This window comes from Meleagris gallopavo, chromosome 22 (assembly GCF_905368555.1).
Source record: "Meleagris gallopavo chromosome 22, MGAL_WU_HG_1.1, whole genome shotgun sequence".
Taxonomy (NCBI): domain Eukaryota; kingdom Metazoa; phylum Chordata; class Aves; order Galliformes; family Phasianidae; genus Meleagris; species Meleagris gallopavo.
In genome coordinates this window covers 1,321,852-1,348,837 of record NC_139425.1, presented here as the reverse complement: position 1 = coordinate 1,348,837, position 26,986 = coordinate 1,321,852, and the positions used below count along the sequence as shown (strand labels likewise).

General features: G+C 43.9%; 1 protein-coding gene across 2 annotated transcripts in view; it reads left to right on the top strand.

Moving 5' to 3' along the window:
• Positions 1 to 26,986, top strand: part of MMP24 (matrix metallopeptidase 24) — a 45,649-nt gene that overhangs the window by 11,336 nt on the left and 7,327 nt on the right. For both annotated transcript variants that reach the window (XM_085241815.1, XM_085241816.1), the window contains 2 exons: positions 13,769 to 13,930; positions 26,695 to 26,909. In XM_085241815.1, the coding sequence (XP_085097941.1) occupies positions 13,769 to 13,930; positions 26,695 to 26,909 (377 nt within the window). The remainder of the gene's footprint in view (positions 1 to 13,768; positions 13,931 to 26,694; positions 26,910 to 26,986) is intronic.

Below are 26,986 nucleotides of genomic sequence, written 5' to 3'. Positions count from 1 at the left end.
ATTTTAAATACAGTTTCTCTTCTGCATACAGCTCCTTTCACTAAGTACTACTGTGCTTTCAATTCATGACTGCTGATTTATCATCTTAATTCTACTACCTTCTCTCACATTGCCATAAGTAAGCTATGGAGAAAACTAATATAGCTAATATAAGGATATGCAAAGCTGAGTAGGAAGCTGAATTCATGGAGCTGTCCTTGTCATGTGTACAGAATTCCTTTGCTAAGTTTTTGAAGGAGGGTGTCAGTGGGGGAGCTGCTACAAGCATGAGGCAGGCTTGGAATTCAGAAGAATCAAGGCAAACAAGAGAAGTGATGTGGCAAACAGGAAGCAACCAGAAAAGGAATGTGGTTTTCATTTAGAGATAAATCAGCTGCACAACCATGCAATGAGGAGGCACTGGAGTGATTGCAGTAGAATCACACACAGAATCACAGAATTGTAGGGGTTGGAAGGGACCTCTAGAGATCATCGAGACCAACCCCCCTGCCAAAGCAGGTTCCCTACACCAGGTCGCACAGGTAGGCGTCCAGGCGAGACTTGAATATCTCCAGAGAAGGAGACTCCACAACCTCCCTGGGCAGCCTGTTCCAGTGCTCCGTCACCCTCACCGTGAAGAAGTTCTTACGCACATTCGTGCGAAACTTCCTATGCTGCAGCTTATGTCCGTTTCCCCTCGTCCTGTCTCCACGTACCACTGAAAAGAGACTGGCCTCACTGCTATGGCCGCCACACCTCAGATATTTATAAACCTGGATCAGGTCCCCTCTCAGTCTTCTTTTCTCAAGGCTAAACAGACCCAGTTCACTTAGCCTTTCTTCATAGGGGAGATGCTCCAGGCCCTTCACCATCTTTGTGGCCCTCCGCTGGACTCTTTCCAAGAGATCCCTGTCTTTTTTGTACTGGGGAGCCCAGAACTGGACACAGTACTCCAGATGAGGCCTTACCAGGGCAGAGTAGAGGGGGAGGATCACCTCCCTCGACCTGCTGGACACGCTCTTCTTAATGCACCCCAGAATGCCATTGGCCTTTTTGGCCACGAGGGCACACTGCTGGCTCATGGCCAACCTGTCGTCCACCAGGACGCCCAGGTCCCTCTCTGCAGAGCTCCTCTCCAGCAGCTCATCCCCCAGCCTGTATTGGTGCATGCAATTCTTCCTCCCTAGGTGTAAGACCCTACACTTGCTTGTGTTGAACCTCATCCGGTTTCTTACTGCCCAGCTCTCCAGCCTGTCCAGGTCTCGCTGAATGGCAGCACAGCCTTCAGGCGTGTCAGCCAATCCTCCCAACTTCGTATCATCAGCAAACTTGCTGAGGGTGGCCACTATCCCCTCATCAAGGTCATTGATGAAGATGTTGAACAAGACCGGACCCAGCACAGACCCCTGGGGGACACCACTGGTTACAGGTCTCCAGCCAGACTCTGCACCACCAACGACGACCCTCTGCGCTCTGCCAGTCAGCCAGTTCTCAACCCACCTCACTGTCCACTCGTCTATCCCACACTTCCTCAGCTTTGTTATAAGGATGTCGTGGGAGACAGTATCAAACGCCTTTCTAAAATCAAGGTAGATTACATCTACCGCTCTTCCCCCATCCACCCAGCATGTGACAGCATCATAGAAGGCCACCAGGTTGGTCGAGCACGACCTCCCCTTGGTGAACCCATGCTGACTACTCCTGATAACCTCCTTTTCTCCCAGTTGTCTGGAGATGGTATCCAGCACAAGCTGTTCCATCACCTTTCCAGGGACGGAGGTGAGGCTGACAGGCCTATAATTACCCGGATCTTCCTTCTTGCCCTTTTTGAAGACCGGAGTGACATTGGCTATCCTCCAGTCTTCAGGGACCTCCCCTGTTGTCCAGGACCTCTCAAAAATGATGGAGAGCGGTTCGGCAATGACCTCCGCCAGCTCCCTCAGCACACGTGGATAACATGGAGTAGGAGGACGTATCTCTTATTTTTCCTGGAAGGTGCTTCTCAGAAGCAATGAAAGCAGCACTCAGCCCCCAGCTCACCCCAGACTTGTGGCAGCAGAGGCTCCAGTTTGTTAGACTTCGGTGTGTGGGCACGTGGAGGCAGCTGAAGCCATTTTGAATTTGTTGTCTTTTAGTGGTATGTTGGTATGGGTTACTTGTGAGCCAAGTGGCTGCTTGGAGTGTTTGCTCATAAATGTAGCCTCAGTATCTCAGTTTCACACACATCAAAGGATAACTGTGCCATGCTTTCTCCAAGCCCTGGGCATTTTTTTCATGTAAAATACACTGTAGGAAAAGCTGAGCACACTTCAAAACATCTGTCTCAGGACTCAGCTGCTGCCATACATTGTTTACTGCAGGCAGCAAAGCCTGTGCCTGAAAGAAGGCACCCAGACTGGGCTGTGCTGTGACTGCTCCCTTGGCTGCCTCGGTATTTCACCTAACTTGAATCAAGCATTGATGTGCTGCATGAAATCCTTTGTTAACTGGGCCAAAGCAAGTATTTCCTAGCCTTTATATTAAATTGCTAATAATATATTTGTACGAATCTCCAATAGTAGCTTGAAAAAGTATCCTACCAAGTGGCAGAAACTAAACTGTCATGTTAAATATCCACTTTATGCATGTCTGCTCTTATACCTGACTATTCAAATATTTGTGTAACCCGGCTTAATTACAGGAAATCAGTTTTAATCCCCCAATTAACATTGCAAATAACATCATTAATAATCCCAGTCAAATCTTCCTCTCTCTTTTTTTTTTTTTTTAATAAGATCGTTCTGTCCATGCATGCTGTCAGCACCACACCACTGAGTGTGCGGTGTGAGCCAACCTGTTACAGCCATTAGTTCCTGTTTGCAGTGCCAGTACCTGCTTGTGACACCGCCAGTGCAAGGAGCAGTGCCTTCAGGAGCTTCTGCAGGAATTGTGGAGGAGAAGGCTCTGAGCTGCTTGGTAGGAAGGCTCCTGTTAGCCACAGAGAAGAACTGAGAGGCTTCTCTCTTTGTTTTCACCACAAGGACAAGTGCTGTTTCAGTGAACAGCTTGCTGGACAGCAGAACAAATGCTCAAGCTGCCATCTGGACACGGCATATGCTCAGCAGGGTTTTCAGGACAGCCAGAGGCCATCAAAGCTGGTGGGTGTCAGTGCTCAGCAAGGACCTCAAGGAAGAAATTCTGGCTAGAATTTGATTTTGGAGAGAATCTTACTGATTGCCAGTGAGCATTACAGCCTCCGAGGGGAAAATTCTGCCTGTTGGTGGGGAGGAGGTGCACCGCTCTGAGCTGACATCTAATCTGTGGGAGCAGCTTGTGCAGAGCGTGCAGACACAGCCTGGAGCTGTTGGCTGGAGCAGCTCGGTGGGGAGGGACTGGGGGCAATGGTGGCAGCCAGAGCCAGCAGGGTGCCCAGTAATGTGCCCAGCTCTGAGGGCAGACCGCGTTCTGGGTGCATTGAACGCAGCATGGCCAGCTGGTCAGGAGCGGGAATTCTCCCGTTATGTGTAACGCTGGTATGGCCTCACCTCGAGTCTTGTGTGCAGCTCTGTGTGGGCTGCGCAGTGTGAAAGGGACGTGAAGGTCCTTGGAGGCGTCCCGAGGAGGACACCGAGCGGGCAGCAGGGCTGGGAGATGTGTGCTGTGAGGAGAGCCTGAGGGCACCGGAGTTGCCTGGTCTGAAGAGCAGGAGGCTGAGAGGCGGCCTCACCGCGCCCTGCAGCCCCTGAGGAGGAGGAGCTGCTGGGATCTGCTCCTGGGAAGTGGTGGTAGGATGGGAACTGTGCAGAGATGTGCCAGGGGAGGCTCAGAGTGGGCTTCAGGAAATGTCCCCATACTGTGAGGGTAGTCAGAGATGGGAAGATGGTTCCTAGTGATGCCCTGAGCCTGTTGGTTTTCAAGAGGCATTTGGACAACGCACTCCATCATTCACTTTTACTGGTCAGGCTATTGGATTCCATGACCCTTGTAGATCCCTTCCAACTGAACTGTTCCGTTGTCAAGTGGTGTCTGCCGCTGGAGGTTGGTTGTTTTCTGTCTTGGCAGTATGGATATCACAGGCCTTCCAGATTCCTGTGATAGTTGTATCCTTTTTCCTAAAGACAGAAGCCTCTCATCCCTGCTTCCTCTGTGGAATTCAGACTCTTCTCCACCTCTCAGAGCCCCAGATCGCCCATGGGTACCAGGCACGCTCACAAGGCTGGCAAGTGGGATTCGGGTTCTTCTAGGAAATAAACATCAGGAAGACCTGCATCACTTAGTGTGTGCTTCTCATTTGTTAAAGAGGAATTTTCACACAGAAAACTGTTTAAATCAGGTTACAGAAGCACTAAATACTACAAAATACAAGGTTCTGTTTTACTTAGCCCCTATTTAGGCGTGAGTCTTCAGCACTTCTTTGTACTTTTACTGTAAAGGCTCTGCTCTCTGTAGTGGGGTAGGTCAGGCAGACTTCTATACTAGTTAGACTTCATTTTTTTTTTTTTTTTTAATCTTCCCACAGCAGCTCGGAGCTGTAAGAATGTATTCAGCTTATAAAATGATGGCAGCAAATTCCCTTCTTAGCAAAAGATTTCTTTTAATAAGAAGGGAATCTTTTAATGTTGTCATTATTCACGAGGGAGGACTGATGTGCATGGAAAGGTAGATGGCAGTGTTTTATGTAAATGTTGCTGTAAGCATCACTGATGAGTATTAAAAATGTATTGGATGTATGTTAGGGTAACAGTTTGCCTTGTATTAAGCAGGCTTTGTAAATAGCTTTGCCTTTTATTTAAACAGGTCATCGTACCATTGCCTATTGCCTACAACTTTTGCCTGCAACTTTTATCTTATCGGATGTCTTTGATTAAAATAGTGTGATTTGTTGAATTTTCTTTATTTGCACTTTTCTGGGATGTCTGTACAGTCTGCTTGTAGTCCACCTATCTGAACTGTACAGATACAGTGCATGCTTACTAAAAAAGAAAATATAGCTGCTTTTAACCCCTTCACACATTTATCCTCAACTTATTCTGAAATTTAATCCTGTTTCCTCTATGTTCATAGCACTACTTCTTTAATATTAGTTTTCTAAGGAAACACTGAGGACAAGGAAGAAAATCTACAGAGTATCAATATAATGAGCAACTCAACAGCACATGTAGTCATAACACAGTATAACTATAATGTTGCTTTTTGGCTGTTAAATACATTTTTAATTTTCTTTCTCTGATTTCTCAGGTAAAGAACATCTCCACATCTAAAGAGATTTGTTCTAATAAATGGCATTTTGAATCCATCATTATTTTTCAGGCTTCTGGCACTGTTGTTGAAAACAAGCATCAGAACTTTTCAGAGTGAAAACCAGAAGTGCTTTGAAGCTACTCAGTTATCTTCTGTTGCAGAAGACCTGTTCTCTGAAAGACTTTTGTATAGATGTTGGAAGTTCTGGGGCATAAGATTGTATTAAGATTTCCACCTATTCTGTCAGGCTTTTTTATAGTAATTCACTCCACTGAAGAAAAAAAAAAAAGCCAGAACAGTTCAGTAGTCTCATGCCTACTTAACATTGGTTTCAACCCATAACTGCTCAAAGACCAGTTCCCATAAGCCAGATTTCTCTGAAATCGAAATTTAATGTTGAACTGAATTTGAGCAAGTATATAGATGCATAGTTTCATAACAGCCATCCATGGTAATAAATAAATAAATAAAAATAAAAATCAAGTAGCTTAAATAAGCAACAGCTGGAGGTTATATCCCTGTTGTGTCCAACAACAAAAACATAGAAGTCTTTAAGTAAAGGACCAGAAAATTGTAACTTAAAAAAAAACTAATTCTACCAGAGAAACTTGTTAGTTGTTGTAGCTGCTCATGGAGCAGATGTTCCACTTACTTTATGAATTAAGAAAATAAAGTGAAGAGAGAGAGCCCACCAGCACACATGGAGGACTTCTGTCTTCAGATTCTTCTTCACTACTGGACAGCATCTCTGTAAGTAGTGCTTTCTTTTGATTTATGTGCAGTCACTATACAAAGATACAAAGATAGAAGTGGCACTGCAGTAGTGCTGAGCTAGTGCAACAAATTTGCTAGAGCAAAGAATATGAAAGCTTTGCAGTATTGACAGTGCTAGTTATTGATTACAGCTGAATGCAATTTCTCCTTTCAAAGCAGTATACTTTTAAGTATACTTTCTGCTCACAGTGTTCTGTGAAAAGAAAATATCTATTTGCTTTTGTCAATGTTAGTTTGATTTGCAGTGTGTGAATGGAGGTATTTAGGTATTTGGAACCTACTGATTTCTTTATAAAAAAAATGAAATATTTCACTTCTTTCCACAGAAAATCACGTGTGCTGAGATTCATAGGAAGGAGCCAGTAGGACTCAGAATGGTGTCATTCCCATAAAAAGGAGAAAAAAAAAATATACAAAGGCAGAACATGAGAATCAAGGTGAGACAAAAAATCTTTTTGCCTTTTGACTTTGTGATCCAAAAACAGATAATGGGAAGTAAGCCAAAACACAGCAGTATTTCAGATAAACTTTCTCTATTCCACTGAACGGGGCAGTAAATGAAATAATAGGCAGTCAGGAAGAGAATAAAGGAAAATAAGTGAATTATTTAAAAAGATTTTTCTAATTGCAGTCAGATGTGGTTTGCAGCATCAGCACTGAAACAATAGCCAGTACTCCAGACCTCTTCCTCCTGTTTTGGAAGAACAGAGAATACAAGATGTTGAAGATAGTTTAACCAGTGTGACCTTCTCTACACAAATCTACCAAGAGTACCACTTTGAGTGGGGAAACTCTTTTGCATCCCAGTTGTCTTTACAGCCCCATCAGGGACATTCTGTGTCAGAAGGACAAAGATAATAAGATAGGTCTCCTATCTGTAGTAGAAAACACCTCTGTGGCAAAAAGCTCCTCTTGTAGCTCCCAGAACAGCATTTCCCTGTTGCCAGCAGTTGGAGTTGAGAATCATTTCAAGCTGGTTGGAAGTAAGAGTCCTAAGTAATACAAACCAGTTTGTCCACGTTGCCTGTGCCAGCTCTGTTTTGAGCACACTGGGTCAGCCTTCTAATTGTTACGGAATGCTCCTGGTTGTTCCCCAGCTGGGTCAGCTCTCTGTAGACCTTACTATTTGCAGTATGGTAGACTTTAGCATTGTTTGGACTTGCACTTTCTCTCTTCATCAGCCATATCTGTGTGAACAATAGTTTGGTTCTTTTGTTTTATCATTTTACACATTTTTAGCTTTTAGTATTTGCTTTTCCCTTAAAAAAAAAAAAAAGAGAAAAAGGAAAGCTCTAGGTTATTTGTTACATTTTTTTTCTAGACTAATGGAATGAAAGTTATCTACATTTTCTAAGTATTTCCCTTTTCTTTACCATGTGTTCTACCAGATAAGGCAATGCTATGCAAATAACATTTCTATAAAAAAATTCTGCTTTAAAAAAAAATAAAATAAAAAAACCCTGAAAATGTTGTGTTCCATGCTGTTTAATGTTTGTGAGCAAAAAAGATAACATCTGCCACTGACTGACTGCTAATGAGTAACAGAAGTCATTTGTGGTTAGGGTTGAGTAAAAATCCCTTCTCATGAGTTACGAAGGGAGCATATTAATACATCTTCATGATACAGAAGTTAAATAAGGGCTTTCAGTTTGGGGATGATTGCACTGGAACAGGTTGCCCAAGGAGGCTGTGGATGCCCCATCCCTGGATGTGGCTCTGGGCAGCCTGGTCTGGTGGTTGGTGACCCTGCACATAGCAGGGGGTTGAAACTACATGATCGTTGTGGTCCTTTTCAACCCAGGCTGTTCTATGGTTATATGATTATTTAGTATTAGTTCATTGAGTAACGAGCTACACTTAAATCTGTACTTATGGGAATGCATAGGACACATTTTTGAGTAGAATGTTCTTATTTCTTTCCATGCCTGCCTGCTGAGCCAGCTGAAAGTAGTCACTGCTTCCCCTCTTTCTGACTGCTCGCTCTTGCTTCCACATCCCTTAGTCAGTTAAGGTTTTACCACTCCAGAAAAAATTACATTTTTTTCCTCAAAATTCTTACAGGAGATTGGTTTCATAGTGCTATCAGTACTATCTCAGATGAAGCACAGCTTGTAGCATCAATTAGGGCTGTAACACAACTAACAAACCTAGTTTGCACACTGCCTTATGGAGACAGTAAAGCAAACCTATCTTTCATGATTCCTGATTCTCTGTCCTGCAATCACTTGATCTTACAAGGGTGTGAGTCTCTTATTGGCATGTCTATAACAGAGTTGACACCTTAGTTGACAGAGACTCCTGCTTTGAGTTGTCCTGTGATATGAACTGTTTATCCAGATGATAAAAATTTAAAGTAGGCTGTTGTGACCATGCTGACTGTAACTGTACAGGCTGTTCAGCACTTCCCTGAACCATGAGTCCTGAGGGCTAATTTTAATGTATTTGTTCACAAAACATTATGAAAGGTCTGCTATGGCACATGAAGACTTCCATGAGGGGTCTGTGACTCCCATCTGGTGATGGCTTTAAAAGTTATGAGTTGTTTGCCCTGACCAGGAGCATTCACCTTGAATTGCTGGCTACAGGTCAGTTCCTCCAGGGTGAGCTCCACTGAGCACTTAGACCTGTGGCTCATCAGCCTTGATGAAACTGAGCAGCTGCAATTGAGTTTGAGAAAGTCTGTTCAGAAAAGTCAAGTGAGAACTTCAAAATAAATAAATAAAATTTAAAAGGGGTTGGAAAACTATCATAAAGAAGAGCGTCTCACATCTTGTATGAGTTAACATTGCAGTTGTTGGATGTGTTTATGTTGCAGACAAGAAAAGTTGGTCAAATTGTCTTTATGGAGATATTCCCTGCAATCTGAGTATGTTAACAGTTCATTACGTGGCTGATTTCTGTTAAGACTTTCTTTCTGTAGTGAAGCTGTTTAAAGATTCTAAAATGAAATCTTTAAGATGTATCTTATTCATTGTTAAATCCACAACTCTAACAGCTTAGGAACAAAATGAAGACTTTCTTTTTAACATGTTTTTTTTTTTTTTTTCCTTTTTAGATGGAATGTGGGAAACAGCTTTTCATTGTCCAATGCAAACAAATGAAGGAGCAATATCATCACTTCTACAGGTCATCATTTGCAAGAAGATTGAAAGCATTTCTTGAGCAGAGCATATTGTGGGAGTGAATGGAAGAGCACAAAACAAATGGCATATTCTGTTTGACAGATCAGACCTGCCAGGTCTGAAGATGCAAGTACCAAGGCATAGCTTAGAGTAGCCCTAAAGCTGCTTTAAGTTGTGCTTGGAAAACAGTTGTTGGACTCGAAGGGGTCATTTTAGTATATTTTAAAATCATGTTTATAGTTCACACCATTTTTTCTGTAATCATTCTAGGTATTGTCACAAACAATGATCTGACTTCTTCAGTATCATTTTTACTTTTAATAAAATTTCAAAAATGTAACCTACACATGTCTTTTCAATTGTCTGAGTAAGCTGCTGTAAGTAGCTCAGTGTTATCATGATACTGCTTAAAGCATAATGTGGTAGAGATCATAGATTCACAGTTGCTCTGCTATTATTAACTAGATGTACAGTGTTATTGAATTACACACCTGCTGTCTTACAGCTCTGCCCTGGTTCTACACTCTGTTGTGCCAGATGCTCTACAGAGCTTTCATAATCAGTGGTAAATACTGATTATGTATTACTGAGCAATATCAGAGTATATCCACAGCAATAGCTCTGTGACCCACTACTATAAGCTGATGGACATACTAGTGAGTGGTTTTTTTTTTTTTTGCTTATCTCCATAATTTGGACACCTTAATATGCAAAGTGTTTCTTAGCCAAATATTTCTATATGAATTTTGATGATCAAAGTGAATAAAACTATAAAAGAAGGTATGTGCTAGCAGTTCCACAGAAACCTTCCCCACAATGTCTATTACCTGATTCAGCAGTCATTTCTCCAGCTGAAGATGGAACTAAAAGAAGCATGGAATACATGTCTAGGAGAATAATTGATGAATCTGTTAATCTGTGACTGTAGTGTTCTTTATGTTGGTGCAGTAAAACCACTGGCTTCTGCAGGGAAGGTTAGTAAACAATTTGAGAGTGCTTGACTGAAGACTTGGTTTTGATATGTGATTATATTGCAATATATCTTAACTCAGCCAGTTCAACTGGGAATACATCTGCTAAAAGGGGAAATTAATTTATTCTAATTAATCTTTATTTTAATTAAGGAAATTCAACGCAAAAGTGTGTTTGTAGTTGTGCATATTCTTTGTCTGGTGTACACATGGAAAGTAACAGAACTGTTAAATTGAACATAAGGTGAACAGTTTGATTGTCTGGATGATGGTAATGAGAAATGAATGTTTTTATGTTGTTACAGGTGGGCTGTCAATTAAAACTTTCTCGGTGATAACATTGTTTTGGTAAGGAGCATATACCATACATGAACTGTTACTCTGTTTTAGCATAGCAAATCAACCTATTTTACTCCGTAGACCAACTTTTGAAACTCTCCTTGGTTGTGTGGACTTATCTTCTGTCTGGTGATTTCTGGTGGACTTTGGGATGCCTCCTAAGAACCAGGAGGGAGGCAGTGCTGGCAGGTCTCTGACCAAGCATATTTAGTTTGTACAGATGGTGCAAGTGAGAAAAAATTGTTGGACATTCTGGAGAGCTTCCCCTGCAAACACAAACCAGAGGGATCCCATTCTTTCAGTACTGTGCTCTCTGCCATGGGAGGCTAGTATATATTGGATACAGAGTTAACTGGTTCCTTGCTCTTGGCTGTGGGTGGCCAGGATTGAACAGGGAATGAAGGAGCTTTATCTGAGTGTCTGATGTTTCTGTAGCAGGAGAGTATCAAGCTAGACTACCTGTCCTCCTGAATTTTACTCCTAAAGAGATGGACATCAATAAGAGAGTAGTATTCAGACAAGATCTGTGCAGAACATGGCCAGATACTGTAATGTGTTTGAGAACTGTCAGAAACAGTCCCAGAGGTTTTTTCACCTCCTTTGAAGGTGCCTGCAGATCAGCTAAGTTTCCAAGCAGCGTGAGTATGCAAAGGGCTGCTGGAAAAGATAGTTGTACCTATTAGGCAATGGATTTATATGTTGCTATTTTCTTTTCAGAGATCATAGCCTACAATTTGAAAAGGAAAATGAGCAATATGTTGCATTTCATGCTGTGAAATTCCCAGCCTTTTACAGTAAAGAGAACTTCTGCAGGTTTGCAGATGATGCTCAGTTTGAGAGTGGTTGATGCACCAAATAGCAGTGTTGTCATCAGAGGAACATCAACATGCTGGACAAGTGGGCTGACAGGAACCTCATTAAACTGAGGAAAGAGAAAAGCAAAGTTCTGCACAGAGGGAGAAATAACACTATGCACATCTGAGAGGGCAACAGAGTGGAAAGTAGCTTTGCAGGAAGGATCTAGGAGTCCTGGTGGGCACGTGAGCCAGGTGTGTGACAGGCCAACAGCATCAGCTGCGTTAGGAAAAGCCAACAAGTCAGGGGAGTTGATCCTTCCTCTCTTACTCAGCAGCAGTGGAGGCGTATATAGAGTGTTGTGTCCAGTTTTGGGCTTTTTGGTACAAGAAACCTAAACTGGTACAGACATGGACAAGCTGCTTTACTTGGCCCTGCTTGGATAGAGGAGTTGGACTAGGCAATCTCCAGTGGTTACTTCCAGCCTCGAGCTGGAATGAGCTTCTGTAGTTCTGTTTTCCAGCTGTAGAATGGGCTGTTTCTTGTTTAGGGCAGAAAGAAGTGATGGAAGATTATTTAAATCTACTTTAAATGAAGATAGTGTCAGATATTATGCTCCTGGTAGAGCTTAGTACAGCCCATGGAGAGGCAAGTGATTCAGGTAGACCTGTATGCAGACTTGCAGAGTGATAAATTGTGTAAATTGTAGACATGCTATCAATACAAAAACTCTGCAGATACTTCAGCAAGAAGAGAAAGCCACCAAACTGGTGAGGGGAAAAAGTCTCCAACCACTTAGCATGGGCACAGCCCTTTTCTCCTTACAGTCAGTATGGAGTGGCTTTTAGTTGGACTCCGGTGTGTGAATTGTTGTGGCAGTGAAAATTTGTGCTTTCATGAACATTAAAGTGCTACAGGAAACAAAGTCCAATTGCTAACATGGCGTTGAGTCTTTGCATTGCTTTTGAAAATTGAGTGCATCTTCTAAGCTTGGATATATTTGAAAACCCATGGAAAGCAATTGGTCCAAGCTTCACCATGTAACCACTTAATGCATTTTACACTAAGAAATTGAATATTCTACTGACTAGTTCAGTACACATCAGATTTTCCAGCAATAGAGGAAGAAAAGCAAGTCTCCATTTGGATTTCCAGAATACAGAAATTCTGGTGTTTAAAATACATGCGTGGCTAGATTTTAACCCATCTATTTCTTCAGTTAGTTCTACTTGAACAAATGTATTTGAATATTTATTTGAAATGTGTATTTTTACATGTCATGCATATTCTCTCCAGCTCATATGTTTTGATGATACAACCATGTTGGTGTGATAAATATGACCAGTTCAGTACCGTTTGTTACTGGCTTTAGACAAGAATGTCTTGAGATGCTGGCAAAGTACCCTGCTCTAAAGACTTGCAGGCTTCTGATTCCATATGATCATATTTCTTAAACTTGAATCCCTGTTGAGACTCCTGTCCCAAGGACACCTCAGCCATGTACACAAAACTGAAGTCTGTTGCTCTAACTCGGGTGGTTTGAAGATGCAAATGCAGAGGGACATGCTGCAGGGCAGCTGCGAAGTGGATGCTGCCGTGTTCTCCTGTGCCTGATTGCCAGTTTTTTGCTCTTGTTTTGTGTCTTGCCAAAAAACCTCGCCAAACTGCTAAGACCCATTTAGGGAAGACTGAGGGTTCATTTTATTGGCTTAGGACAATTATTAAATCTGTCCTTGTTGTCTGTGTCTTCACCCTTCATAGAAGCATTGCCTGTGTCACCTTCCATGTCAAGATGCCGTCAAGATGTAGAGCATCCAAGGACCACTCTAGATCAAGGAGGTTGGGGCCCCAGATCCATGGGGCTGAAGAGGAATGTATGTCTGTGATAGTGGCACGTAGTGTCCTCTAGGGCTGTGTTATATCAGCTCCTCCCACTGACTTGGCAGTGCCAGGAGCTTAGCAAAGTAAAAGCATGTTGAGGAGCCTGTGCTGGGGGAGATGAGGCTGTTCCTGATATCACAAGTGTGTTGTGGTGTGTTAGCTCTAGCTGTCTGTGTCCCAGCTCCTGCCTTTGTAGGCCTGGCTGGTGCACTGCTGCTCACCCCTAGGATTTGGTGGTCCAGGTCAGACCAGAAGATGTCACTGGGGGACCTGGAATGAGGTAGAGTCTCCTTTCCCACCAGACATCGTTGCTGACTGGGAGATTGGCAGTGCTCTCACCTTTGCTAGCAGCACTGGGGTATGGAGCCTGTGGTATCCAAGGAGCCTGCTGGCCGTTTTCTTTTCTACAAAAAAGACTACAGACTTTTAGTCCAGGCATTTGCCTGTTTTAACTGGTCTAATGGATCTCCACGTGGCCATCAGCGAGGCGCCTCCTGCCCGTTGTGTGACTGTAAAAGCTACCCAAGCTTTCAGGACTAAAGTCCTCTCCCTCGGCTGACACTGGCACGTAACACACTGTGCATTAGGATCACAAAGCAGTTACTTCTTGCACTATTGATCAGGCAGGTCTTGGGATTGTGTCAGGTTCTGGCTGCGTATTAACCCAGTTATGCCTTCCTTCCACAGGGAATGATCTCTTTCTGGTTGCAGTCCATGAGCTGGGACATGCACTGGGTCTGGAACACTCCAATGATCCCAGCGCAATCATGGCTCCTTTCTACCAGTACATGGAAACACACAACTTCAAACTGCCCCAGGATGACCTCCAAGGAATTCAGAAAATCTATGGTGAGCAACAGTATTCACTCGTCTATTTACACTGAGCCCAAGTGCAGTGAGTGTTATACAACCACAAAGAGGTAGCACCTAAAATAATTACAGTCAGGATGGATTTCCTGCTGTAGCTGATTGGGAACTGTTAAAAAGCCCTTGATCCACAACCAAATATCAGTTGTTGCAGTTGCAGTATCGTTGTGCAGGTGAGGATAACCAGGCCTGTGTGATCTCACTGCTGCTCCATCCCTCACTGTCCCCAATATCAAGGACTGCTGGACAGTGAAATTCAGCCAGTTGGAACAGCCAGTGCAAATGGGAGGGAAGAATGTGAGGAACCTGGAATATTAAGGAAAGTAATAAGTATTTATGCTCTCATATTCTTTTTTTCCATATATAGAAGGTGGGTAAAAGAACCTTGGATCTACTTAGGGAGCACTTAACTTCGTTTAATTTTTGGCTGAGATAAAAGAACATTGTTGTGCCACAAATACACAGGTCAGAGAAAAGAGAGAGGAAAGGAGTTAGAGGGATTACAGGAGAAGATCAAGGGCTGGGAATGATATGGCACCATCTGATGGAGTGGTTGAGGACAGGAATCTCCAGAGTGGTTGACTGAAGGAGACTGGGAGCAGGGGGAGGGACAGGTTTGAGAAGCCACAGTCAAGGGCAGGTTGAGCTAGGAGATGCTAATGGAGGCTGGGAGGTCTGGTCTGATACTGTGCATGGTAGTTTGTGGAAAATGTTTTGTCAGACATGCCTGATTTCCTTTTTTGGGAGAAGAGCAAGTTTGGCAGATAGGCTTTATAATACTTGTAGCATAGAGCAACTATGCCATGTAGCTAGACATATTCACAGCTGCATAGCACCTGGAGTTAGCTCCCAGTACCATTAGAGCAAATATTATAGGAATTAAATGTTTATAAGATGGTTGTCAGTGGGAAATCATCACAGAACCGTGGTGTTTCTAAGGGATTGCTGCTGGAATCAGTGACAGATCCAATACTAGTCAGCTTTTGCAGCAATAATCTGCCAGTAAATTTTAAATTACTGCTAATGGAATTTGTGTCAAAACCCATAAAACTAAAGAAGTACAGAGAGACTTTAGAGATCTAAGCTGTATGCCAATTGTTTTAGTCTGTTTTTTTGGTGACTGGAATGAGACTCACAGACATACAGACATATCCAAAGAACAGGCATCTCCATCTGGACTATTTTCACTAACTCTTGCCTAGGTAGTGGGAAAAAAATAAAAAAGAGGCATTTATATGACTGTAGTTCACCCACACTGTAAGGCAGATATCAAGGTGAGATCCAGCTTTTAAAATAAGATGGCCTGAAGTACACCCAGGAGGACTGGCTCTTTTCGTTAGTACAACTAAAGATTTCTTTTCATTGTTCATTAATGGATAAAGTATTATTTAATTATTCTTTATTTCACTCAGTATGTATGTACTCAAGAAACCTGGATTGCAGAGACTCTGGATGGTTTTGACATTGAGTGCTGGGGTAGGAAGCCCTAAAGCTTCATTAAATACCCACGCTTTCATTTCAGAAAGCTGATAAAATGTCACTACGCTGTTTCTATTTTGAAATGTTGATTTATTTCCTGTGAATTAGAAAGAAAAAAGAATACATGCTGACAATGAAAATACAGTTGAGAAAATATGACTGGCTTCTCTATTTCCAGATACCTTTTTGCAAAGGGAACAGATGAGGAACTGACAAATGTACTTCTTCCATGATTGTGGTTCAAGCCAATGTCAGCACAGCCCAGGCAGGGACCCAAATTCCAGGGCTGAGCTGAATTGTCTTCTGGGCCCATAGACAGGCTGGGCCTGGAGGTCCTTGAGAGGCTGGTAAGGGGCATTAAGGCTTATTCGTGTCCTCATGGGCTGACAGTTCCTGAGAGTGCTGCATAGCAGCTTGTGCATAGCTGGAACAGCGCAGAGAGCTCAGCACTGTGCTGCTCACAGCTTAGCAGCAGCACTGCTAGACTTCAAATTGTTTCTTACTCAACCTGGTGACATTAAACATTAGCCACTAGCTACATTAAGATTCTCCTTATGCAATATAATATGCTTAAAATTTAAACTCAGCTTGAAGAAAGTGGTGTGAGTGAACTACCACCTGGTGCAGTTGTAATCAGGAATGAGTTTGTTGACTGTCATGGAATCCTGTGAGGCTGATCTCTGAGACCTGTGAACTGGAGTGGGCTAGGAATGGTGTTGGTAGTTGTAGAGAGATTTACTTGTGGAGGGAGAATAAGTAACAGCTTCTGCATAGGGAGCTTTGCTTCCCAAGGTAGAGATTTCATCTCTCAGCACAGGGTTCTGGAAACTCTCTGCTAAGGTCACAGAGAAAAAATGGAAAATGCAGATTATATTTCTCCCTGGAACAGGAGATACGAGAACAAATCCTTCCATCAGAATGCCTTGGGGCTGAGAAGGACCTGTTGAAATATCTTTCTTGTAGCTATAGCAGTAACATTTCATGAACGTGCCTTATTTCCACAATACCAGTCTGCCTTGTCTTGCTTTAAGGGTGCCGTCTACCAAAGCAGCTGGCGAAAAACCAGAACATCCTGATTTGCTGCCCTGACATTTTCTATGATGCTCAATATGTATGATGTTGGAGCATACTATGTAAAATAAGTCATAAAGCCACTGCCTTGCATGTAGCATCCTTTTTTTTTAAAATCAAATTCAAACCTACAGATTTTCATTCCACTGAACTTGCAAATCAAAGAACAGAGGCACTACTGAAATTTAAGTCTGATTTGTCTTCTTTGACAGTGTTGCACATTAAATGTGTTTTCATGTTGTATCTGCATTTATCCCTTGGGAAAGAATATGTCTAAGTCTGTCATCTAATAATTTGTTGCATGATTAAGTTATTTTCTGCTGGATATAGTTCAGAACTCACCTACAGAGACAGTAGGTGGTGTGAAATCTTGTTTGTGCCTTGTCATGGTTAGTGTAAGGTCGATGTTTAAAATGTTGCTCTGACTTAGAAGCTAATGATGAAAGGGGCAGCAGCTCACCAAGTATGGCAAAGAATGAACTATAACAAAAGTCAGCAGGATTCTTATCTTCCGAAAGGTGCTTCTTGCAGCACATTCCTTGACAAAAAAAGGGAAATATCGTAACTGTTCTTTGTGTATCTTTTTCAGAATGACAGCTCCCATTGTACTTATGGGCCCATGTTATGAGTGGGATGGCCAGGAAGGAGTTAAACTGGAAATGACACTAAAATGTAGGTCCCTTGGATATTCTGCTAGGTTTTCTGCCTCTTTTATTTGTCCTAGTGTTGAGGTAAGGGCTGCATGCAGCTACTGTGCAGTTAGAGAGAAGCAGCATACTCAACCATGGCATTGTCACACAACTTGAACTGATCCTCTTCCAGCATTGCTGCTTCTGTTCGTCATGTCTTGCTGTAGGCACCCTTTTGTAGTGGGCTGTAAGGTAGCTCTCATAGTTAGAAGTGACTCTTCTGACACTGTCTGGAGAGCAGGGTGGTCAACATGATGTGCAGGGAAAACTCGCATCCACATGGCTACTTAGAGCTGGTCAGCCAGGCCATTGCTTTCAAGGCCTTTTTTAAGCTTAAGCTCACAAACGAAAGGTTTTCTGAATACTCAAAGGTAGACCAAATTGTTAATCCTGGAGATTACCTCAAGGATTTCAGTCCTCCACAGTCTCATCGAGGGCACGTCATCCTCACACATCTTTTAGCCCAGGAGCTCCGAGTCAGTGCATGTGCTGCATCCCATCAGGGCTGAAGTCCAAGGTGGTAATGAAAACCCCACCAGCCCCTGTCCAAGGAACAAATTAATCACTGCTGGACAATACCACCTCCGGCATCCAGGAACAGGGTGTCAGCAGATCCTGAGCAAATAGCACCTTCTTCTGGCCCCTTTACTCCTATGCTGCAAGCACAGGTTTCACAGCTTCACTCACCTTTTCCCAATGGCTTCCCATAGAGCAGATCCCAGATCTGCGTGACGTACATGTATGTGTGAGATAGCTTTTTATGAAACAGCAGAAAGACTTGATGCCAAAAGGCTGTAAGTTCCATGTGGTGTCACTGCTTTGTAAACCATCAGACCAAGCTTTGCTGTCATGCAGGACTAGAAGTGTTTGTATTAGGAATGTTTCATGATAATGCCCTCTGAAAGTGGGAGTGGTATAGAGTAATAACCAAGACCCTGATCTATAGAAAATGATTTTAGTGATTGTGAGACAGAGAAGTATGTTCTGCTTGATGGATTTGCAAGCCTCTAGCATACCTCCTGTGCCAAACAAGGAGTAGTTTAATGACAGTCCTCTACAGCATTGTGATGGATGTTCGTCTCCTGAAGAGCAAGTACCAGAAGAGAGAACTTGGAAGGGTAATTTTCACAAGCAAAATTGAAGTACCTACTCTAGGAGATCCCAGATCTTGAGGACAGAGTGATTCTCCCTGTGACTACACATCCCATCTAGAGCTTCTGCTTTAAAGGGGCAAAGAAGGTGAGTTTCTGTGCTAGGTGAGCAGGTGGATGGGCAGGAGCAGGAAAGATGGCAAGGTCCAGGTGAGTTGGAAGCAGGATGCATGCTAGCAGTGAGCCCGAGATCATGCCTTTTGAACACTTCCAGAAATCCAAAAGGACTGTGAGCCCTAGACTGCCAGCAGCATGGGCGTGAATGGCATCAAAGGCCATGCAGATGCCACCATCTTTGCAGTTTGAGATAGCCAGTTTTCTCTAAAGTATTAGTGCTCAAGGCAGCAGAACAGAGGTTTCTAAAAATGCTCATTTCAGTCTTCCTTTGGAAAGCTGTTATCATCTTTCCACCTCATTGGCAAACTGACAATACTATTGTCTTTCAAAGCAAAGAAGATGAATGTTTTTTTTTCACTGTGTCACAAAAGAACTGAGGCTTACAGCTGATGAGCTGACAGTATTAACTCTCTCTGTGTTATCTGCGCTGGAAGACTGGCTCATAATGGTAGAAATAATAGTGCTGCTTTTGCTGGGGGGAATTAGATTTTTGTTTTCTTTTGTCTTATTTGGATGGACTGATTAATTCTGTCTCCTTGTGCTCACTGAGTGCAGAGAATAGAGACAAGCAGGATCCTCATTCCCAGCAGTCCTTCCCATGTACTTTTGTAGCAGCAGCAGAAAAGTAACCGAAATGAGCTTCTCTTTGGGGACTTTTGGGCCTCCTACACCACCCATCAGTCCTTCTCCAGCCACACACACATTCTGCAAACATCCCTGAAACAGCACAGAGTGTTCAGGGAAGCTCCCAGATCTGGAATTTTTAGATCTATGCCACACAGTGCTATGCTCATAGGAGGACAGGAGGAGGCACGTGGCAGGGATAGGCCCTGGTACCACATCTCTGGCATGCTGCAGAGAGACCAGGCTCCTTTGCTGTGTTGCATCCCTACACGTGCACATGTCTCCCTTCCAGTGACTCTGTTGACACCAGAAGGAAATACCACATTCTTCCTCTGGTGCACCCACTGAGTCTTGCCTGCTTCACACCAGGTTTCCATTCCTGTTCCAAAATGCTGGCAGGGAGTTACCTGCCTGTCCCCTGTGCAGTGCCCGAGGTCCACCTGGCACACGGCGGTCTCTGCCATGAGGCAAGGACCTGCCCATGACCACACCAACTTTGGATCTGCCTTGGTTGTGAGAGGAGGGAGCTGACCCATGGCCATCAGCTGCCTTCTGGAGGAGCAGACAGTGCTACTTAGCTGAAGCAAGAGCTCTGCTTTATGAATGTGTCTGCGCATGAAATGTTTCTCTCACCCTGAAGGTCTTTTCAAGTTTAAAAAAAAACCCTCAGTTTTGCAGTGGAGCAAATGTCAGGCTTTTTCAAGTTTTTTTTCCAGAGCTGAACTGGGCACCATAGTTGGAGCATTCTGCAGAGCCCTAAATTCTCCTCCTCCTTCTACCTAAGGCCAACTTGCCAATTTTGGATCCCATTTTCTCACCCCCAAAGCAGAGAACCCAATTACAGGGTGAATCACCTTGTTACAGAGAGCACTTTTGCTTACAGCAAGGACTTCAGCCTGGACTTCTGTCTTCCAGATGAGCGCTCTGTTACCTGGGTGGCAGATGGTCATTCAGAGGAACACCTCTGAAAGCCTTCCTGCCTTTGTGATGGTCACAAGGACCCCACTGCCGTGCTGCTGGCTACACTGTGGGTGCTGGAACAGTGGAGTGAGTGCTGAGCTGATGTGGGGGACTCTCTCTTGTCCCTGAGGTGTTTTGGTGACAGCTAGCTTGTTTAGTAGGACCAAGGACCTCTCTCCCCTGCTGTGGGGTCAGAGCATCCCATCAAATTTCTCTTATTTCCTGACTCCTGTGGATCACACATTTTGCTTTGTGCCTGAGCAGCTCCTCCCATGTACGCAGACAGCTGCCACAGCCCTGCAGAAACACTTAGCTCGATGTTTTACTCCACAAGCACCCTATATTTTGTTCCAAAGCCTGCCTGTAGGCCTGGGAGTAATCTTACTCTTGGGGTGAATATCAGGAAAGCCTTTTGTTTGCAGGTGGATCTGACCTGAAACAAAGGCCGTGCTTGGTGCTGGCAGGCTCACGCATAGCGGGCCCTGGTGGCACCAGTCCTCCAGGATCCCTCCAGGAGGTGCAGTGCAGTTTGAGGGAACACTCTGTCAATAGCCGGGAGGACAGTACAATTATATTTTGTCCTCAACTATCGACACAGTGGCTCCTAAATGCCTCCTCTCTCTGTGTTATCTTCACAGGTCACCTTGGTATTCAGATGGTCTGCGACAGAGGAAGCATGAAGGGAGGAGGCTAAGTGCCAGTGGCGGAAGTCACACTCCGAAGGTGATCTGCTGTGACCCCAAAGCTTTCTGACATTTTTTTGCCTTGATTGTGATAGAGAGGAAGAAAGTCTTCTTCTTCTCCACACAGTGTAAAGCTCCAGCCAGGTGCCTCCCTCCAGATCACAGAGTGCAGCTGCAAGGGGCTCCTACCTGCTTCCTGCATGGAAGTGGCCCTGGGCTCAGTCCCCAGGGAGGCCTCAGCCCCTTGTGCAGTCACACACAACAGCTAGGTGTAGAGCTGATGGGGTCAGACCCATAGCAGACCAGTGCTAAAGCCTCTCACTTAATTTTCTCTCAATGAGGTTGCTCGGAGATCTGTTGATAGAGGCTGTGATGTGTGTGTGATACTGCCTGGTTAGTGATGCCGAGGTGGGCATCATCGGGTACTGTAATAAATAGCAAGGTGCCAGTGTCTCCTAAGTAACTCATTCACAGTCATCTCTGCTGCTGATAAAGCTGTTAAGCTCTGCCTTCAGCCATCTGTTTTGAGTTAGTTAGGTTACTGTCATGACAATAACATAATAGCAATGCTTGACAAACTCTGTAGGGTCTATTAATCCTGGTTTTGTACCAGATTGGGCTCCAAAGTGGCTCAGGTTTACAAGAGAGCATCTTTGTTCAGCAGTGAGCAGGCTTTGCTGCTGTTTTTCTTCCCCCTAACTGCAGAGCAAATTGTTCCTGCTGGCACTTGGAGCCATGGGTTTCAATGTTGTTTATGGACTTCTATGCTCTTTGTATGTGCCCGACTGTAGAACTGTCTTGCACAGAGGATTCTCTTCCACACTTTTAACCCTAAGCCCACACTCGGTGACAAAGTGAAGGCAGCAATTAAAAATAAAAATGCAATGTGTATAACTACAAACAGGAGACAATGCTGCAGTCAATATTTATCAGGAACCCAGAATGCATAAGGTCAAGAATAGAAGTGAAAGACAGCAAGGAAAAAGCCATTGTTGGCAAGGGAAGACAGCAAGAGCAGTATTGTAAGTGAAATGGTGGAGTCTGCATCCCAGCAATTTGCAGTACCACCTGCAAAATGTGTGGGAAGCCTGGCTGTCTCCTTCAGAGCAATGTCCCACAGCTAGTTGGGCCATTGCAAGGAATCAAAGCATTTGGTGGCCCAGCTGAGGTTATTGGTCCAGTGGCATTGTTGCTGACTTTCAACTTCCAGACATCAGTCTGCAACAACTGCGTCTCCCTCACAAGCCTTCTGCATTCTATTTCAATGGCATCCTAGAATTAATTAAAGCCTTTAAGGCTTGTAGGTGCTATTTTAACTTTCCTTATCTCTGCTGAAGACTGTGACTTTGGGTGCATAAGCCTTAGGGAGTTGACTGTGACTGCTGTCCTGCAGTGTGGGTAGGGCTGGCTGTAATGAGTGGTCCTCCCTTGTGAATTTGAGCCCACAGTGTAACAGAAAAAGCTCTCTGTGGAGATTTTCAACCCCATGTCATGGCCTGGAAGCCATGCTCTCCCTCAGCCACATTTTTGTGCTCCAGATTGCTGCCTTTGAAGCATCTGTGTGAAGCATCTCGTTCATCCGATCTCCTATCAGGGAGAAGAGCACCAAAGCCTGAGGATGGCACCCCTGGGTCTGGTGCCTTGAAGTTGCCTGGAAGCCTTGAAGTGGGAACAGTCTGTGCTCACATTTCTGGATTTGGTTGTGGATCAAGGCCAGAAAACCAAACTACAAGAATGGCCCTTAGGTTTCACTGGGAAAGATTAACCAGTTCCAGTTCTGTGAACCCAGAGTGTAAACGAAGGGCAGTACTTTTAATTCCTGGGGTGTCTTGACTGGAACACTTTTAGTAAGGATTGCAATGAGTCTTTCACTTCTGCCTTTTCGTCTTATTAATATTAAATATATCCAAAAACTAGCTTAGTGCCAACAGGAATGATGTACTGATACATGCTACGTAGCAGATGATACAAGATGGCTGCTTATTCCTTCCTGGTGCTATGGCTGTGTAAAACAAGACGGTACTGGCTGCAGTCACAAACGCAGCAGGCGGGTATCCAGCAGTGGGTATGCCCTGCTCACATGGAACACACAGCTCCTTTCCCCTGCATAGCCCCTTACCCCACACGTTGTGCATGTTTCTATCCCTACTCTGGAAATAAAGCTGTTCTGTTTCCGTATCACTTACACTGTCAGTCTTGATAGCATCACTTTTGATGGTAGAAGTGTTTGGATCGGAAGGGATCTCTGGAGTCTCTAGTCAAAACTGTCACCCATAGTAGCACTGTTGCCAGCATTGCTTGCCACCTGCCATGGCTTTCTTTGGCTGAGCCTGGAAAGTCTCCAAGGCTGGAGAGTCCACAGGATCTTTGGGCAATTTATCCCAGTACTTCTCCACTGCCCTGTCTTGTTCCTCTCTGCCTCTCGCTTGGCCATCGCTGAACCAAGAGATCCCACTCCCAGATTGCTTCATTCTGCAGTTTCCTGGACTCTGGTTGTGTTAATCTGTTTTCTTACCCATCCTTCCGAAATAGCTGAGCTGTTCCAACAATGTGAAGATACTCATCTGAAATGAGCCTGCTTTGTTGTTTGTTATTATCTCCCTCTTAACAAGATTTATTCGCCTTTAAGAAACCACGCCTTTAATTCATGAATCTCAATTAACTCCAGTGATGTATGAGATGTGGTTTCAGTCCCTGTCTGTTTGCTGTGTAGAAGAAGCAGAATGGCCTGGACTTGGTTGTTGCTCCCTTTCTATGTGAGTCCTTCCAGCAGGCAGTTTGAATTACATCACACACACATAACATAGCGACTTCTTGGTTCCCTCCCAGACAATTCCCTCTGACAGCAGGTGTTCCTCTCTGCATTGCAGATTGCTGCTCATCTCACCCTTTTTAAAGGCAGCAGTGCTTCAGGGAGCTCTCCCTGCTCTCATGTTGGGAATTTCCTTCTAGCTGCTTCGTACAACACAAGGATCTATCCCAGGTGTAGACTTTGTGCTGAAACTGCTGGTGGGCTTCCACAGACTGCCTGATAGCTGTCTCATGAGAACGCTCCACCGTGTCAAATTCACACCAAAGAAGTTTCTTTCTGATCTATACGTGGCAACAAGAAAAAGCACCTTTGTTTAGGTCAGTGCAGAGTAGTGTTAGCCTCTTGCAAACTGGAGAACAAAGAACTACACCTCTGTTGTTCTGTTGCAGCAACATGCTGCAATCTCATTTAGAAGGATGAACTTTGCACTGGTGTGCTGGCATAGGAATCTCATCATATACAACACACAGTAGAGATTTTATAACAGTTCTGGCAGCAGCACAGGCTTCCAATTTGGCAGCCATACAGGCGTCCAATTTTCTGCCCCTTTTAATTTGCCAAAGCAGGAGCTGAAGACCATGCTCCCATCACACAGCTGAACAAACCACAGCCCTGGCTTTCAGTGTGTAGGATCAGCATGGGGCCTCATTCCACGTTCCAGTCCTTCCTCTGCAGCTTGTCCTGTTGTAGCAACTCAGTCCTACCTCCACCAGCTTTCAGCCTGAATCAGAAGTGCCAGCTGCAGTGTGGCTTGTTGGAGGAGATGCTGTTGCACGTGCTGCACATGGCCACGTGTTGCCTATGGCTGTTTACACCTGGGACAGATAGCAAGATTAATAGTAGCATGTCTGTAGATGCAGGGGTGTTTGGGGATGGCATTAGCTAAACAGACTTCTGAGAACTTGTCACTTTGTATGTATTTGGTAGAAGGCAGCACTGTGGATTAGTTTTAGCCTTTCCCTGTGATGCCTATTTGCAGCTGCCATGCACTAGATGTGCTCTGGAAATGCATTTTCAAGCTTAGTTTCACTGAAAAGGAAGGTATTTCTTGCATTCTGATGAGAACCTCAGCACAGAAATTGCAATTGGTTGAGAGATTCTCTTCGAAGGCACACTCCTATCTCAACCAAAGCCCTAGTGTAGATGCTCCCATACTGTCCAGCTAACCAGGGGCTCTAACGCTGCTGGCTTCTATGATGGAAATCTTTGCTGTGTAGTATTTGGGAAAATTCACAACAGCAGTGGGGAAATTAGCAATAGCAGTGTCACGGTGTGGGAAATTGATTTAAAAAATAAACTTTATGGCCTGCTAAGGTACTGGGCACTGACCAGCTAAGGGCAGAAGTAGATGAGAAATACATGGTAACAGTGTAATTTTTTCTTCAATTAACATAGACAAATTAGCTGATACCTTTCCAAGGATAATTGTCAACAGAGAATCCTCACCTAAAATATTTACATGGGAACTGTTGAGTTTCAGGCTGAACCACTGATTGATCACCTGGGGCAAGGACCTGGTCAGCCCTGGGAGCACAGGTGAAGGCAATTCAGCTTTGGAACCAGAAGGGTTTGAGCCTGGCTGCACCTCTCAGACCTCATTTGAGGGCTGACTGCCACTGGGGAAGGATCTCTTTTGGGAGATCCTTCCTTTGTGGAGTTTTCATCTATGAGCCTAGATGTTCAGAGACAGGTGAGCTGTCCTTTTTCCTTCCCTTATAGCATTTCTGTTGTGTTAGTCCCTTTGTTATCGCACCTCTTGTATCACCATTCCATTGTGTTGATTTTTTCTGATTGTTACAGACTCGTTCATCGAAGTTGTGGGATAAAAATGAAGATAGTTGCTAATAGAAATAGGAGATGTCGTTGGATAAGGACATGTCACTTTGTAGAAGTATAGATAGCCTTATGAAACTCTTTATAAAACAGCTGTAAGTCTCAAGATGTCAAAACCAAAAGACATTGCAGCAAGAGAAGTAATGAGTTTGTTTAGTTCATTAAGGGGAAGTTGAAGTTCTTCCATATCAAGATCTATTAATGTTTAAATGATGAGACACTAGAAGTAGAAAATGGAAAAAATGCTGAAGCTAAACCTGCACAAATTCAGAGGCTGGGTAAGGCACAGCCTTCAGAGTGCCAGGGCTTAATTACTGGAACAGATTGTTATGCATTATAGAGGAGTTCCTGCTTAAGTCTTCAGGCCCAAACTGGATGTCTCTTTCTGGAAAATGTGCTGTATCTGTAACAGAAACTCTAGATTTGTCAGAGGATTTGCATCTGAAGGTTTCTGGCCTGATTATGCAGAAGTTAGTCTAAGCTATCAGAGTGGTGCACTCTGAACTTATCGATCATGAACCTTGCAGACACAGTTCTTGTTAGAACCTCATAAAAACTAAATGTGATGACTTTTCTGATGACGTCTTTGTCACTACATGCGATGACTTTCAGTGACTCCGTCACCTTTCTAAGGTGTGTTAAGTGTGTGTTCTTTATAGGAACCTTCTGAAAAGGTAACATGTAGGGGCTAAGTTGACACGGGGGGTTGGGCGCTCAGCCATCATTTTAAGTGCTGTAGTTCAGAATGTTTGTTTGCAGATCGCCTCTTCTAATCCCATGGGTGTACAGCCCCCATGGCTATCTAAATCCTTACTAGTAGATTCCTTCTGAACATGGGCAAGACAATCACAAGCAGCAGGGTGACTCCTTTTGTGAGGATCAGCCTTGTCCAGTGTGCTAATACTGCAGTTTCCCTTAGATTGCAGCAGTTTTTTTTTTTTTTTTCACTCTTTGTTCTTGTTTTGGTTGTTGTTTTTCCAGTAGGCTAATAAATGTTTATATTCAGTGGCTATTATCTTTCATTTCAGCTGGGAGTGTGATTAGTGTGCATCCTCCTTGTTTTGTCTGCAGCCTCCTTGGAAGGACCTATGAAAACCTGCTGGCTCTTCTGCAGTTCTTATCCCTCACCTGTTTTGGGACATCCTTTGTGTGTGGGTGCACCTTGTTCTGCTTCTCGTTTTTAGGGAATGAGCTCTTAGTTGTAGATAGTTCATAAGGAACATAGGAATTCCTCACAGCACTATTCATCCAATCTGTTTGAAACCTGAGGGAAGCATTGGAAATCCAAAATTGTGACTTTGCTGAACACTTTCCTTTTCATTTCTAGGTCCTCCTATTGAGCCTCTGGAGCCAACCAGGCCTTTACCGACTCTTCCTGTTCGCAGAATTCATTCCACTTCAGAAAGAAAACATGAGAGACAGCCTAGACCTCCCAGTCCTCCTCTAGGTGACAGGCCATCTCCTCCTGGCACAAAACCAAACATCTGTGATGGCAATTTTAACACCGTGGCTCTCTTTAGAGGAGAAATGTTTGTTTTCAAGGTACTAAAAATTATGCTTATTCATGAAGTTTTCTTTAGCTTTGTTCCTGAAAAAGACAAGTAGATGTATAAGGTAAT